Source organism: Malus domestica, chromosome 12 (genome assembly GCF_042453785.1).
Source record: "Malus domestica chromosome 12, GDT2T_hap1".
In the NCBI taxonomy this organism is placed as follows: domain Eukaryota; kingdom Viridiplantae; phylum Streptophyta; class Magnoliopsida; order Rosales; family Rosaceae; genus Malus; species Malus domestica.
Window position 1 is genome coordinate 3,650,509 of NC_091672.1, and position 17,279 is coordinate 3,667,787.

Sequence of the window (17,279 nt, forward strand, 5' to 3'; positions counted from 1 at the left end):
TTGCGTTGAGCGCACTGCTGACTTCTTGATCTTGCGACTACGGCCGAGGAAGGATCTCGTCTCGACCTTCGGGTTCTAGAGCCTGAAGACAAGGCTATTAGTTCTACGAAGTTCAATATCAAATTCGACTTTCAATGTGCCGAATGTAGTAACTTGTAACACCTCACTTTGCCGAGAAGGCTAATGAGATGACCTCTGCCAATAAGGATTCGAAAATCCTTCTCGACCGAGACTTGGATAGATAACTAGTCGGCCTCGACGCAGTGTTGTTTATCCAAACTGAAGGTGCTCCGCGGTTGGCTGAGTCTACGGCAACAGTGCTGTTTATCCAAACTTAAGATGTGTTGGTGAAAAAGAAAATAAAAATCTCAAGATGTTTGAGAGGTTTTGCGTAGAGCGAGGGTTTGCGTAAGGTAGTTTGTGTGTTGTGTTGAAGGTCCCTAATGTTGTCTGCGACATTGTATTTATAGAAGCAAATGTTGTGTGGCGCAGCTTCACACTAGTGTATAATTTGATTTCAATTCAAACTCGTGAATTTATTTGTGAACCTTATCTTTTGCATGCCTCAATAGAAACCAAGCCCTCAAACTTTGCTTCCTATTCCAACTAGAAATTCTCTTTTTCCACCACGTTGGTCCAGGTGCAACCATGCATGCATAATAAAGTCCAATATAATTCCAACCTTTATTTTATCAAACCCATACTTGCATAAGGATTCAAAATCTCCTACTAATGCATTCCACGAGGCAAGAATAAAAAAGGCATATTTCATTTGTATTCATGTGATAATCATCCCATCCTACTTCATCATCTGATGTCGCGCCTTAATGCACATCTATATCCCCATATTCTATCATCATTCAAATCAATTGGGGAATTAGACGACACTAAGTTGAAATAATTCAATATATTACTTACTAAAAGATAAATATTATGATTAAAACACAATATTATCCCTCAATAATAATTAAAATTATCTCAACCACTTTGTCGTCTAACGGTCTAGATCTCTGCTCATTTAACGACCTCGATTGCTTGGGCCGATAGTGTAAAATCGGGTCCAAACAAACTTGTTATGAGCAAATTTACAGTGCTCTCATTACTGTAGGCAAAATACAAACTGCAAACGACTCCAACTAAAAACTTGGATATTTTTGGACTTTACACCTCAAGGGTGTTTCGAAATTTTCAAACATGTTCCTTCACCAAACTCTAATAATTATTGGACATTCAATCCATTTATGTACGCTCCAATTAAACCCAAGCTTCTACTTGTTTTGTTGTTCAAGTAACATTTCCTTATCCAAACAAAAACATTACAAACTAAGATTTTTGTTTGGTTAACAGTTAAAATGTGACTTAATGCGCTGGAATTACTTACGGCGAGTTCAGAATTGTTGTGGTTTTTTTTTTAAACTGTGTTGTTGTTTTTTTTAAGGATAATAAGCTATAAAATAAGCAATTGAGTATTTAACAAACTGTATTTTTAAATTTACTGTAAGTATGAAAAGTAATATGAAAGTATTTAGTAAATTTTAGTGTAAAAATAAGATAATTGTATATAATAACAAAAATGAAGTGCTAATGGTGTGGTGGCAATGATAATGATGGTGGGGTGTGGTGGTTGGGATCAAGGATTTAAATATCGATATTATCGACGAAATATCGCCAATAATATCGTTATTTTCATATAACGATATTTTCAACGTTTACAGTTAAGTATCGTAATAATATCGCGATATTAGCCATAATATCGCCGAGGATCCTCCGTCGTCGTCGCAACAGCAGCCGAAAATGAGCAATCCCTTTCTTCGGATCCCAAAACCTGCTCGGATTTGATGGGGGGGGGAGAACCGGAGAAGGATCGAGAGACTGAGGGAGAAGAAGAAGGATGGAGAGACTGAGGGAGAAGGATGGACGGAGAGACTAAGGGAGAAGGATCGAGATCGAGGCTGAGGGAGAAGGATAGACGGACGGAGAGACTGAGGGAGAGAAGGATCGAGATCGAGGCTGAGGGAGAAGGATGGACGGACGACGGAGAGACTGAGGGAGAGAAGGAGAGACTGCGTGTGTGGTGTGTGCGTGTGTGGTCTGTGCGTGTGTTGCAGAGAAGAAGAGACTGAGGGAGAGAAGCAGGGAGAGGGAGAGCCTGGAAAGTGGAGAGAAAGAGAGGACTGAGAGAGAAGATAGATGTGAAGGATGGGGAATCGGGATGGAGGGGAGGTCACACCACACACGTGGTGCTGAAATGGGGAAGCATGCTGCACCTTTTCAAAGTTTCAATTTCAACCACCCACCCAACCATGATTTTTACTTTTAATTTTAAAAAGTTAAATATAACCATTCAAAATATCTTAAGTTATATGACTTAATGTATTTTTAAATTTTAGATTGGTTGGATATTCTTTTTACATTTTATCATTCGATTTATTTGTGGGCTAACGAGGGAAACCAAACTAGCACATATGAACAAAAACTCGTCATCGTAGAGCTTTGGCTTCTATTCAAATTAGTAACATGAAAGGAAAACCAATCATACAATTTAGTCTAAATGGTGGAAGTGACGTTTCTACGTCAGTCTTATATTTACTACATCATCAATGTAATTAAAAACCTATAATTACCTAAGTAGAACCGTTCATCTCATTTTGGCGTCTTCGATTACCAAAACATAATCATGTACTATGCCTATATGATTTTGTATTAACACATTGGATAAAAATATCACTCAAAATTTTGATATGGCTTTCAAAATTGACCAAACAGTTTTCTTTTTTCTCGAAACTAGATGATGTAAAATGTGATTAACCAAATTATTATTATTTTAAAAAAAATAAAGAAAAATTAGTATCCGATCCCTAGTTTCTAATGTTCATTTACTAAGATCTTATCAGTTTTTATATTTTGATCAAAGTCTCTAGCATTAATGAATTACATGTAAGTTACATAACTTTCATAACAAAAATTAGTAATTTATTTAGAGTTTTAATACTCACATCCTTATTAAACTCCTAATTAATTTTCAATTCAAACATTTCAAATATATAAAAAATAAAATAAGAATAAGTTTGTACCCATTAATTTTTATAAAAAAAAATTGATATGTACCCGTTATAAGAATAAGTCACTCATGTATCTTACCATGCAATATATAAAGTGTAAAATATTGTACTAATTCATTATATATAAATGATTATGGTGTGTTTAAACTTCTTTCATTAATTACTACATATATAAATGATTAATTACTACATATTTTCTACACTCACAATGTTTGTCAGCTCGCTATATAATCAACTTGATAATGTTAAATCCATCATGCAATGCATTTCCTTCCAATTTTTTGTGATAAACTAATAGATAATTGACTAAATAAACATCCTGCAAAGTTTCAATAAAAATTTCCAAGTTTTTCTTACAATTTCCGTGGTTTCCGTGTAATTTTTATCGATATCGATATTTTATCGATATTTCCGTCGATATTTCCGTGTTTTCGGACTACCGATATTTCCGATATTACCGATATTTAATACCTTGGTTGGGATGTAGAGGTAACATTGGTGGTAGGGGTGGCCATAGTGACAGTAGTGGCGGTTGTGCCTATGGTGGTGGTCGTCGTGGCGATGGTGGCCTCAACAATGGTTGTGGCAATAGTGAGGGTGATGGTGACTGTGGTTGTGGTGGCAATGAGGTTGATTATGATTGCGGTAGTGTTGGCAATAATGGTGGTAGTAATAGCACTTGTGGTGAAAGGTTAGTGCTTATGGTGATAGGTGGTGACGGTTACTTTATTATCTAAATATAAAATCATAATGTCTATAATGTGTAACATTATAGAATATAGATCCTATCATTGTTGAAAATAACTCTACTTTTAATAAAAAGGGAGAACTGACACACCCCGACCGAGATCAAGGCATGTTGGCTGTCACGTGAGGGTGACGTAGCCATGTGCACAGTGCGGAAACAATGAAGATAAGAATTATATGAATAATTAAAAACCGAAACTACTAGAGTGCACTACTAAATATGAAGTGTTAGGAGTAAGATACAAAAGTAAACACTCCTAATCAGAGCATATAAAGTCTAGGTGCAGTCCAGTAGGACAAGTACTAATTATACAGTACCATAAGATGTCTTACAATGATTTAGATATGTTAGAACCGCCGAAGTCCTCGCACCCAGCAACTGCAAACTTACCTAAAACCTGGAGGGGCGCAAAACAGAAAATGTGAGTGGGCAAAAACAAATGTTTTACAAAACCATTTCATTTATCAACATATCTAACCCCTCGCTGTAAAACATGTATAATTTTTCCCAGAATCAAGATATATGCATATACATAAATATATATGAAATTATATCAATTCAAATCATGCTTCACATAATCATATTCATATGTATGCCATGCCAAGATATAACAGCGCATACCAAGATATAACAGAGTAAGCAATTCAGGTAAGAATAATTTCATATAAATATAACATGTTAGTCGGAACCCCTGTGGTAGTCTGTACAGCTGAATTCATAACTCTAAATCAACCTAGCCAGAGTCACTACAATGACCTATACGGCAACATACTGCACAAGAGTCGGAACCAAAGGAAAAGGTTTGTACAACAATTATTAAGGCTAATATTGTAAAAGATAAAACTTAGAAGATATTTTTCTGATATTGTTAGTTTTCATGAGCTGTAAATTAGTTAGATGAGCTGTTATTTTTCATAGGTTAAATTGGTTGTATATATAACCTTTTGTTGTAATCTTATTCATTAAGAAATACAATCATAAGTTTCCTATCATGGTATCTCTTGTCATCTGTCTCATGACTCTCTCTCGATCCTTTCCCTAATTGCTTTCGCACCGCTTTTCTTCCCCAAATCGTAACCCTAATTGTCATCAATGGCGGCGTCTGCATCTCCTTCCTCTAATAATGTCTCTCTTTCTCCTCATTCTTCAGCAGTATCTTCGTCACCTTTATCCATTACAATCCAGAATATTCGTTCAATGGTGCCACTTAAGCTAATCTCAGGTGGCTCCGCCGAAGTATCTCTGTGACTCCGCCGGAAATCATACTTCTACCTTGAATCCTGACTTTGTTTCTTGGTATGAAAATGATTAGAATATCCTAATCTAGATCAATTCGACTCTCTCTGATTCCTTGATTCCTTACACTGTTGGTGTCAATTCTTCTCGTGAGCTCTGGTCTAAACTTGAATCAAGACTTGTGACAGCGTCGCACTCTCACATTCATGAGCTCCAATCTCGGCTTCGTACCATTACCAAAGGTGAGTCCTCTGCCGCTTTGTTTCTTCAACGGATTGAAGAAATTGCTGATGCTTTGGCCAGCGCTGGTGCTCCGGTGGATGATTCTGAGTTGATCTCTGTCACACTTAATGGTTTACCTCCTGAATTTGACTCATTTGTTGATGCTGTTTAGTTTTGAGTCGGTTCTACAACGCTTGATGAACTACACAGTTTTCTATTGAGCAAAGAAATTCATATCGAAAATCGGAAGAAATTTTCTTCTGCACCGATCTAAGCCTTCAATACTTTTACTGGTATTTTGCCTACACCTACTGATCCTCCTATTTCTCAGGCCTACATTGCTTAGAGTTTCCCCAATTTTTCATCCAATCAAGGTCGTGGCTCGCATCTCAGAAATTCACATAATTGAGGAAATTTCAGGGGTAACAATCAACGTAATAACTACACCAGGTCTAATAATCAGAGGTATTCTCAGAATCGTGGCTTTAGATTCAACAACAACTCCAATTCTTTTACTTTTGGCAAAAGACCGACTTGTCAAATCTGCAAGTAATTTGACCATGAAGTTATGGAGTGTTCTCAGGGCCTCAACCCTAATTTTGGTGCTTCATCCTAATCTGCTTTCTGTGCTACTACCTCTACACCGCAACACACTTGGTTGCTTGATTCTGGAGCTTCTTCTCACATGACAAACTCCTATGCAAAACTGCAAAATCCTGAATCCTACTCTGGTCCTGAACAGGTCTACATTGACGATGGCAAAGGTTTGCCTATTCTTCATCTTGGCTCTTCTCGTGTCTCTACTAATACTCATTGCTTTGATCTTAAGAATGTTTTACATGTTCCTGCATTAAAGCAAGATTTGCTTTCTGCAAACAAATTCATTCTTAATAATCAATGCTCAGTTCATCTGTATCCTTTCCACTTTCTTATGAAGGACCTTTCTTCGGAGAAGGTGCTTTTTAACGGACTTGTACGTGATGGATTCTATCCCTTTCATACTCCAATTCCTTCTGCTGGTACTTAACATGCTTTTGCAGCAACATCCAAGGCATCTCAGGATATATGGCATCAAAGATTAAGCCATCATTCATCTCGAATAATGAATAAGATTGCTTTAACTTTTTGTATTTCTTTCACTAGTAGTTCCCATCAGTCTTTGTGTTCCAGTTGTGCAATGGGAAAATGTTCCAAGTTACCATTTCCTTCTGTTTCTTATTCATCAAGCAAGCCTTTGGAGCTTTTATATACTGATGTATAGGGACCATCACCAGTTAGTTCTATTCAAGGTTTACGATACTATATCATATTTGTTGATGATTTCTCCAAATATTGTTGGTTCTTTCCACTTAAATACAAGTATGAAGCTTTCATTGTGTTTACTTAATTCAAATCTATGGTTGAGAATCTTCTGTGCACTAAGATTGTTACTTTGCGATCCGATTCTGGTGGAGAATTTACTAGTACTCAATTATCCAGTTTCTTGAGAACACATGGTATCATACATCAACTTACCTGTCCTCACACCCCAGAACAGAATGGTTGTGCTGAAATGAAGCACATGCACATAGTCAAAACCACAAAAACCCTTCTTGCAGCTTCTAAAGTTCTCCATGACTTTTGGGTTGATGCTTTTGCTACAACTATATACTTGATTAATCGGCTTCCCACTGCTTTAAAGTGCTCTCCCTGGGAATCTCTCTTTCACATATCTCCAGATTATCATACACTTAAAATTTTTGGTTACAAGTGCTTTCCCTGGTTAAAACCTTATGTTCAATCGAAACTTGATCCAAAAAGTCAGCCATGTGTATTTTTGGGATACAGTTTGCAACATAGAGGTTACAAGTGTTTCGATAAGGATTTATATCTCCCGCGATGTGCTTTTTGATGAACTTCAATTTCCATTTCATCACATTCCCAACTCTCCATCTCTGTCTCCCTCTCTAAGTACTTGTCCCAATCCCATTCCCACATCTCTATCTCCGTCCCTTTCTTCATCTCCTTATAATCTTAATCCTGCACCCACTACTCCCACATCCTCCGCCCCTTTTTTGCCACCTCAAGGTTCTCACCCTTCCTCACCTCCAGTTAACATTCACCCTATGCAAACCAGGTCTAAATCTGGTATTCACAAGCCTAAAGCCTACACAGCCACCAAACATCCTTTTCCCTCTTCTTTATCCATCGACTATATTCCATATACCTACTTACAAGCCTCCAAATACTTTCATTGGCGACAGGCAATGCAGGAAGAGTACAATGCTTTGATTTATACTGGGACTTTGTCTCTTGTTCCCTCAAAGCCCTCTCAAAATCTGGTAGGTTGCAAATGGGTTTTCCGCATCAAGAGAAACCCAGATGGTACTATTGCACGGTACAAAGCCCGGCCTGTTGCAAAATGGTTTCACCAACAACACGGTCTGGATTATACAGAGACATTCAGTCCAGTTGCAAAGCCTGTTACTATCCGGTTACTTCTTACTATGACAGCTCAATTCGATTGGTTTCTCAATCAATTGGATGTTAGCAATGCTTTTCTGCATGGGAACCTTTCTGAATCTGTGTTTATGGTTCAGCCATCAGGCTTTGAAGATCCTACAAAGCCAACTCATGTTTGTCAACTACACAAATCCTTGTATGGGCTAAAACAAGCCCCTCGGGCTTGGTATGAGAAACTGTACTCTGCTATTTCCTCTATTGGTTTCCATGGTTCGCATAATGATCATTCCCTTTTTGTTAAAAATGATCATACCTTGGTATTCATTCTTGTATATGTTGATGATATCCTTGTTACAGGTCCTGATGCTCAAGCCTGTCAAGCTACAATCTCTCAGCTCAGTGCCTTATTTTCTATCAAAGATTTGGGACCTCTTCACTATTTTCTTGGCATTGAAGTCAAACGATCATCCTCTGGTATTTTTATTTCTCAGACCAAATATATTTTGGATATGCTTCACAAATCCAAAATGGATGGTGCCAAACCCTGTGCAACACCCCTCAGCACTTCCTTTCTAGATCATGAGTCTCCTTTATTATCTGATCCCACAAAATATCGATCTCTTGTTGGTGGGTTGCAATACCTCACTTGGTCTCAGCCTGACCTTTCCTTTGTTGTCAACTTGGTGTGTCAGTTTATGCATCAACCAAGGGAATCACATATTCAAACTGTAAAGAGAATTCTTAGGTACCTAAAGGGTACTCTTGAGCTTGGTTTGTGGTTTTCTAAAACTGCCACACCTCTTAGCATCACTGCTTTTTCTGATGCTGATTGGGCCGACTGTCATCTAGATAGAAGATCAACTGGTGGTTTTTGTATCTTTCTAGGTAACTCTTTACTTAACTGGAGCGCTAAGAAACAGCCTACCGTGGCCCGCTCTTCAATTGAAGCTGAGTATCATTCTCTAGCTAATTCTGCTGTTGAACTAACCTGGATCTGCAAGCTTTTGGTTGATGTTGGTCTGAAACTTCCTTCTCCTCCTAAGCTCTGGTGTGACAATATTTCTGCTATGCATCTTGCTAAGAATCCTGTCTTTCATGCTTGGACTAAGCATGTTGAACTTGATTACCACTATATTCGGGAGAAGGTTTTGTCCAAAGAGCTTTCAGTTCATTTCATCTGTACACAGGATCAACTTGCTGATATTTGCACAAAGTCTCTGCCCAAGGCTCGGTTTCATCTTCTCAGACACAAACTTGCTCTTCGACATCCTCAGTTTAGTTTGAGGGGGGATATTAAGGCTAATATTGTAAAAGATAAAACTTAGAAGATATTTTTCTGATATTGTTAGTTTTCATGAGTTGTAAATTAGTTAGATGAGTTGTAATTTTTCATAGGTTAAATTGGTTGTATATATAACCTTCTGTTGTAATCTTATTCATTAAGAAATACAATCATAAGTTTTCTATCAACAATAATGGGTGTAATATAATTATGCTCAATACTACTCTCACATAATAGCTGAACGATAAATCGCTAGTCACCTACGAGTCGGAACTACCTAAGATGGTCTATGCGACAAGACTGTGCACCTAAATTGGATCTAATATGAGCATATGGTGCAGGAGGTGACATAATAAACAGGCATGTGCCATAACTCTGGCTAAATCACAATCACCCTAGGTGCAGTCTTATGAGCTCAACATTATTAAATCACATATCACATCATTGACAATTCACATAACCAAACATAACTTACTTGAGCTTACCTGAGCGTCTACAACACCACATTTATACATATATATAAAGCATCATATACCAATTCATATACGAATTATACTTATATGCATGGCATTTACAGCATACTTTCATTTAAACACATATTTCTAGGAAAATATCAAGTATATAAATATATACTAAAAACCAAAAGCCCACTTATTGGTATGTCGAAGGGTCGTAGCCCCCGAGTTGCCCTTGAACATGTTCGTCCTCGGGCTAAGTCTCACCTATATGCAAATTAACTATAAAAATGTTATTTAAAGCACATAGGCAAAACTAGCTAATAACTTCTCATACAATGCTCAATTTTGGTATTTGAATATACCACAATGACCTACACAACCTCAGGATCATTCCCAAGTTTTTAGAATATTTTTTTGACCCCTCATGCGCCGGCGAGTGCACGGCAACACGCGCAGCCACTCGCAGGGAATCCTGACGGATTCTCTAACTGCTGTTAGGAATATTCCGTTAAAACCCAACGGTAACTGGTAAAGATGACTGACATATTCCGTCAACTTAACGGAATATGCTCATTTCTTCTCCGGCGAGTCACCGGTTTCTGGGTAAAACTTTAAATCTCTTATTCTCTTTCGTTTCTTCACCATTTTCCACAAAATTGGTACCAAAATGAAGCTAATAACATGTAGAATCACGTTATATAAGTTTCAAGGCTTAAAATCTACTAGGTTTTCCCTGAGAAAGCTCGATAGTTTGGCTTACCTGTAAGCAACCTCACCGACTCGCACGGTGATCATATATGGTCCAATGTACCTAGGACTCAACTTTCCTTTCTTTCCAAATTGTGCAACACCTTTCCAAGGTGATAGCTTCAGAAATACCCAATCACCTACATTATACTTCCGATCGTTGGCATGCTTGTCTGCTAAGCTCTTTTGTCGATCCTAGGCCGCTTTCAGGTTAGACTTAATTACCTGAACATTTTGAGTAGTCTCATCCACAATCTTAGGGCCCACTAAAACTCTTTCGCCAACCTCTGACTAACATAAAGGCATACAACAAGATTTCCCGTAAAGTGCCTCAAATGGTGCCATACCAATACTCGAATGATAACTGTTGTTGTAGGCGAACTCTATCAAATCCAAACAATCATGCCAACTATCTCCAAACTGCAGCACTGAAGATCTCAACATATCCTCTAATGTCTGAATAGTCCTCTCAGATTGTCCATCTGTTTGAGGATGATATGCTGTACTATAAAGTAATCTCGTACCAAGAGCTTCCTGAAATGCTACCAGAACTTGGAAGTAAATTTAGGATCCCGATCCGAGATAATAGTAACTGGGAAGCCATGGTAGTTCACAATTTGTGATATGAATAACTTAGCTAATCGGCTTAATGAATACTTCTCCCTCACTGGAATGAAATGTGTTGACTTAGTAAGCCGATCAACTATCACCCAAATGTCGTCATAACCATTTTGTGTACGAGGAAGCTTGTACATAAAATCCATAGTAATATTTTTCCATTTCCACTGTGGAATGGGAAGTGGCTGCATCAACCCAAAAGGCTTCTTCCTTTCAGCTTTAACCTGTTGACAAATGGTACACCTACTCACATATTCGACAATTTCTCTTTTCATACCCGGCCAATAATAAAATGGCCTAATGGTATGATACATCTTAGTGCCTCATGGATGCATCGCATATGCCGAAATATGTGCTTCATCCAAAATTTCTTTCTTTAATTCTGCATTATTTGGCACATACATTCTGCTTTCCTACATAAGCATGCCATCAGTTTCTCGAATACCGAAATCTTTCTTTTTACCTTGATTCCTTGCTTGAATTATTTCTTGGGTCTCCTCATCATTCATCTGGGCCTCGAGCACACGATCAATTAAAATTGGCCTAACTTGAAAATTAGCAAGCAAGGCTTCTTCTCGATCTTCCACTCATAACTCCATTCCAATGGATCTCAAATCTGCTAGAAGAGGAACATGACAATTGTTTGTACCATACTTGACCAATCCTGAAACTACTGAGCACCGGTCAATGTCATACCGTCAAGGACTCATAAGAGTTTCCCTCCAACCAGGGGGCCAATCACAGCACGTCACATGTCGACATCGGAAGCCAATCATAGCGCAACACGTGTCAACATCAGAAGCCAATCATAACACAACAGGTGTCAATGTCAGAATGAAACTAGAAACTCTTTTCTATAAATAGAGATCATTCTTTCACAATATTTCCTAATGTCATTTGTACTAAATCATTCACTAGTACTCATAAAAGAAGAGCGTGAACCTATGTACTTGTGTAAACCCTTCACAATTAATGAAAACTCCTCTACTCCATGGACGTAGCCAATCTGGGTAAACCACGTACATCTTGTGTTTGCTTCCCTGTCTCTATCCATTTACATACTTATCCACACTAGTGACCGGAGCAATCTAGCGAAAGTCACAAACTTAACACTTTATGTTGTACCAAAATCCTCACTGATTTTGTGCATCAACAACAATCATAGATGGCATTAAGTCTAGCTGGAGTTTTCCTATTAAGTGCATCCGCCACTGCATTTGCACGACTAGGATGATACTCAATCGTGCAATCATAGTCACTAAGTGACTCAATCCACCTCTGTTGTCGAAGATTAAGATCTCTCTGAGTAAACAGATACTGAAGACTCTTATGATCCGTGAAGATCTTACATTTCTCGCCATAACAATAATGTCTCCAAATCTTCAAAGCGAAGATGATAGCTGCTAACTTCAAATCATAAGTAGGGTAATTTTTCTCATGAGGTTTCAACTGTCTCGAAGCATAAGCAATCACCCTACCATGTTGCATCAATACACAACCCAAACCATTCAAAGAAGCATCACTATAAACCTCATAATTACCGCTATCATCTGGAAGTGCTAGAACAGGTGCATGAGTGAGACAATACTTCAACTGCTGAAAACTTTGCTCACAATTATTATCCCACTCAAACTTAACGTCCTTTCGAGTCAACCTCGTCAATGGAAAAGCAATCACTGAAAAATCCTTAATGAACTGTCTATAATAGCCTGCTAGGCCAAGAAAACTCCGTACCTCGGTGACGGTTCGAGGTTGCTCCCAATTCTCCACAACTGCCATTTTCTGAGAATCCACTTGAATGCCTTGAGCAGAAATGACATGTCCCAAAAATGCTACTTGATTCAACCAAAATTCACATTTGCTAAACTTAGCATATAGCTGGTGTTCCCTCAAACTGCTCAACACCAATTTCAGATGTATAGCATGCTCAACCTTAGACTTAGAGTATACCAGAATATTGTTAATGAAGACAATAACAAACCTGTCCAAATATGGCTGGAATAATCAATTCATCAAATCCATAAAAGCTGCTAGTGCATTAGTTAACTCGAATGGCATCACAAGAAACTCATAATGACCATATCGAGTCTTGAATGCGGTTTTAGGGACATCTTCATTTTTAATCTTCAACTGGTAGTAACCCGACCTTAAGTCAATCTTAGAAAATACACAGGCACCTCTGAGTTGAGCAAATAAATCATCTATACGGGGTAACGGATAACATTTCTTAATGGTTACCCGATTCAATTGCCTGTAATCAATGCACAGCCTCAAAGTTCCATCTTTCTTTCTCACAAATAAAACTGGAGCTCCCCAAGGTGAAGTACTAGGCTAAATAAAACCTTTATCCACTAACTCTTGCAACTGAGCTTTCTATTCCCTTAATTCAGCAGAAGTCATTCTATAAGGAGTCAAAGATATAGGATTCGTACCTGGAAGCAGATCAATAACAAACTCCACATCTCTATCTGGCGGCAATCCAGGAAAATCCTCTGGGAATTCATCCGAAAAAAATATCTGACCACATGTACATCCTCCACACTACTAGGAGCATCATTATTCAACACCACATGAGCCAAATATCCTTGACAACCTTTCGACAACAATCTTTTGGCTTTCATGGCTGAAATAACACCATGCCTCACCCCACTAGGCTTTCCTACAAATGTAACTTCAGGTAATCCAAGACGATGAAATGTGACTGTCTTTCCATAACAATCTATCTTGGCACGATTATAGTGCAACCAATAAGTGCCCAAAATCACATCAAAATCCATAATATCCAATGGCATAAGAATAGCCGGCATAACAACATCATCTATTATCACTAGACATCCTGGATATACCCGATCCACAAAACATCGACCCCCCTCTAGGCATAGAAAACTCTAAATTATATCATAGAGGTGTAGGATGAGGTTATGTCACTTGAGCACATGTATGAGAGATAACATAATGCATAGCACCACAATCAATCAATATTCTAGCAAAATGACCAAGAATATTTAACGCACCCATGATTAAATCAGGATTGTTCTAAGCATCTTGTAGTGTCATGTTATGGATACGTCCCTGATTCTGCTGTCGTCCACCACGACTTCTGTTAGCATGAACACCACGTCCTTGTCTAGGCTGACCAGACTGCCTCGAAGATCCTGCGCTGCTAGCAGCAATCTCTCCTTGTTGTCCTCCTTAGTACCATTGAGATCCACCGGCTGAATGTGGCTGGTACGACATAGAACCTCCCTGATACTAAAGGTACCTACTCTGATACTGAGGATCCTGAGAATACTGATTCTATTCTGAGGTGTAAGGAGTGGCGTCACCCTGATAATGATAGGCACCTACTCGTTCAGTCTGGGCATAACCACTAGATCCTGAAGCTTGCTGGGTCGGCGCAGGTGGTGGGAATGAAGGCTGCTGGGGTCTATGCTGATTCTGAGGGCATTGAGCAGCCCTATGATCCATCTGTCCACAAGTATAGCATCCATTATTGCCTCTCATACACTCCCCAAAATGCCTATTATTACACTTGCGGCATAAATGAGCACTTGAACCACCTAAACTACCAAAGTCTCTCTGTCTCTGAAATCTAGGGCCTCCAGTAAATCTACCACCTTTCCTCTGCATATTGGAACTCAAACCTCCACTAGAAGAGCTGGAACTGCTACCACTTCCCTTAAAATTCTGGGTCTTACGAGGTCCCTGAAATGCTTGCCCTTTGCCCTTATCATCTCGCCTCTGGTTCCCATTCTTTCCTTCTTCATCCTCACTTTCATTGGGCATGTTCTCTGAGTCCTCAATTCGTAGTAAAACCTCATAAAACTCCTGGTAAGTGGCACCGTGAGTCGATGTCGCTATGGAATGCCATTTCTTCTTAGTACCCAATCTGAAGCGACGAAAGATCTCAACCGGATTAGCTGCAACCTCCGAATCATATCTCGAAAAATCAGTAAACATCTTGTAATACTCATTAGCTGACATCTTTCCTTGCTTCAGATGAGTAAACTCTTGTTTCTTACGATCAATGTACTCATGAGGAATGAATCTTTTCCTAAACAACTATTTAAATACTCCCCAGTTTGTAAACTCCGCTGGGGTCAACTGGTAAGACTACTGTCTCCACCAGGATACAGGCTGCTCTCCTAAAAACCAAGTAGTCGTCTCGACCCACCTATCACGAGGAAGGTTCCTCTGACTCTGCATCACCAGAAAGGTTTTCTCGATATGATTAAGCCATTTTTCCGCTCCCTCATGTCCTTTATTTCCTATGAAGTGATTCAGTTTCAGGTTATACATAGTCTCAAGAGGTGTCCTCTGGGGAGGACGGAATGCAGACTGAAAGGCAGTAACTATAGCTTCCCCTAATTGAGCAATATCAGGGAAACTAGGCTCAGCTGAGTGATGAGGCTCTCTACGAGATGGCATAGTTCTGACATAAGACATCACAAGGATTAGAATATTCAAGAACTATACAGGACTGCTAAACATAAGCTCTGATACCAAACTGACACACCCCGACCGAGATCAAGGCATGCTGGCCGTCACGTGAGGGTGACGTACCCATGTGCACAGTGCGGAAGCAATGAAGATAAGAATTATATGAATAATTAAAAACCGAAACTACTAGAGTGCACTACTAAACAGGAAGTGTTAGGCGTAAGATACAAAAGTAAACACTCCTAATCAGAGCTTATAAAGTCTAGATGCAGTCCAGTAGGACAAGTACTAATTATATAGTACCATAAGATGTCCTATAATTATTTAGATATGTCAGAACCGTCGAAGTCCTCGCACCTAGCAACTGCAAACTTACCTAAAACCTAAAGGGGCGCAAAACAGAAAATGTGAGTGGGCCAAAACAAATGTTTTACAAAACCATTTCATTTATCAACATATCTAATCCCTCGCTGTAAAACATGTATAATTTTTCCCAGAATCAAGATATATGCATATACATAAATATATATGAAATTATATCAATTCAAATCATGCTTCACATAATCATATTCATATGTATGCCATGCCAAGATATAACTACGCAAGCAATTCAAGTAAGAATAATTTCATATAAATATAACATGTTAGCCGGAACCCCTATGGTAGTCTGTACGACTGAATTCATATCTCAAAATCAACCTAGCCGGAGTCACTACAATGACCTATACGGCAACATACTGCACAAGAGTCGGAACCAAAGGAAAAGGTTTGTACGACAATAATGAGTGTAATATAATTATGCTCAATACTACTCTCACATAATAGCTGGACGATAAATCGCTAGTCACCTACGAGTCGAAACCACCTAAGATGGTCTATGCGACAAGACTGTGCACCTAAATTGGATCCAATATGAGCATATGGTGCGGGAGGTGACATAATAAACAGGCATGTGCCATAACTCTGGCTAAATCACAATCACCCTAGGTGCAGTGTTATGAGCTCAACATAATTCAATCACATATCACATCATTGACAATTCACATAACCAAACATAACTCACCTGAGCTTACCTGAGCATCCACATCACCACATTTATATATATATATATATAAAGCATCATATACCAATTCATATACCAATTCATATACGAATTATACTTATATGCATGTCATTTACGACATACTTTCATTTAAACACATATTTCTGGGAAAATATCAAGTATATAAATATATACTGAAAACCAAAAGCCCACTCATTGGTATGTCAAAGAGTCGTAGCCCCGAGTTGCCCTTGAACACGCTTGTCCTCGGGATAAGTCTCACCTATATGCGAATTAACTATAAAAACGTTATTTAAAGCACATAGGCAAAACTAGCTAATAACTTCTCATACAATGCTCAATTTTCATATTTGAATATACCACAGTGACCTACATAACCTCAGGATCATTCCCAAATTTTTAGAATATTTTTATGACCCCTCACGCGTCGGCGAGTGCATGGCAACACGCGCCGCCACGCGCAGGGAATCCTGACGGATTCTCTAACTGCCGTTAGATATATTCTGTTAAAGCCCAACGGTAACTGTTAAATATGACTAACGGCGTTAGCATATTCCGTCAACTTAACGGAATATGCTCTTTTCTTCTCCGGCGAGTTGCCGGTTTCTGGGTAAAACTTTAAATCGCTTATTCTCTTTCGTTTCTTCACCATTTTCCACAAAATTGGTACCAAAATGAAGCTAATAACATGTAGAATCACGTTATATAAGTTTCAAGGCTTAAAATCTACTAGGTTTTCCCCGAGAAAGCTCGATAGTTCGGCTTACCTAGATATACATCGATCTCAACCCTCCGACGTCCAATTCCATCCAACGAAGTACCCTGAGACTCATGAGGACCTCCTTAAGCTTCCTATAAGCTTCAAATTCCCTGAAACACAAGATTTCACGTATGCATGAACAGGGACAAAATCGGAGCTAGTGTTTCCACGTGAAATTGAAGGTTTCCTTACCTGAAAATG

General features: G+C 38.7%; 1 protein-coding gene across 1 annotated transcript; it reads left to right on the forward strand.

The window, feature by feature from the left end:
- The first annotated feature begins 1,913 nt into the window (after positions 1-1,913).
- On the forward strand, positions 1,914-3,844 carry LOC139190118 (uncharacterized). Its single transcript, XM_070809896.1, has 4 exons — positions 1,914-2,067; positions 2,109-2,223; positions 3,550-3,753; positions 3,838-3,844. Exons 1-4 carry the CDS (start codon positions 1,914-1,916, stop codon positions 3,842-3,844), a joined length of 480 nt encoding a protein of 159 aa, XP_070665997.1.
- The last annotated feature ends 13,435 nt before the right edge of the window (positions 3,845-17,279 follow it).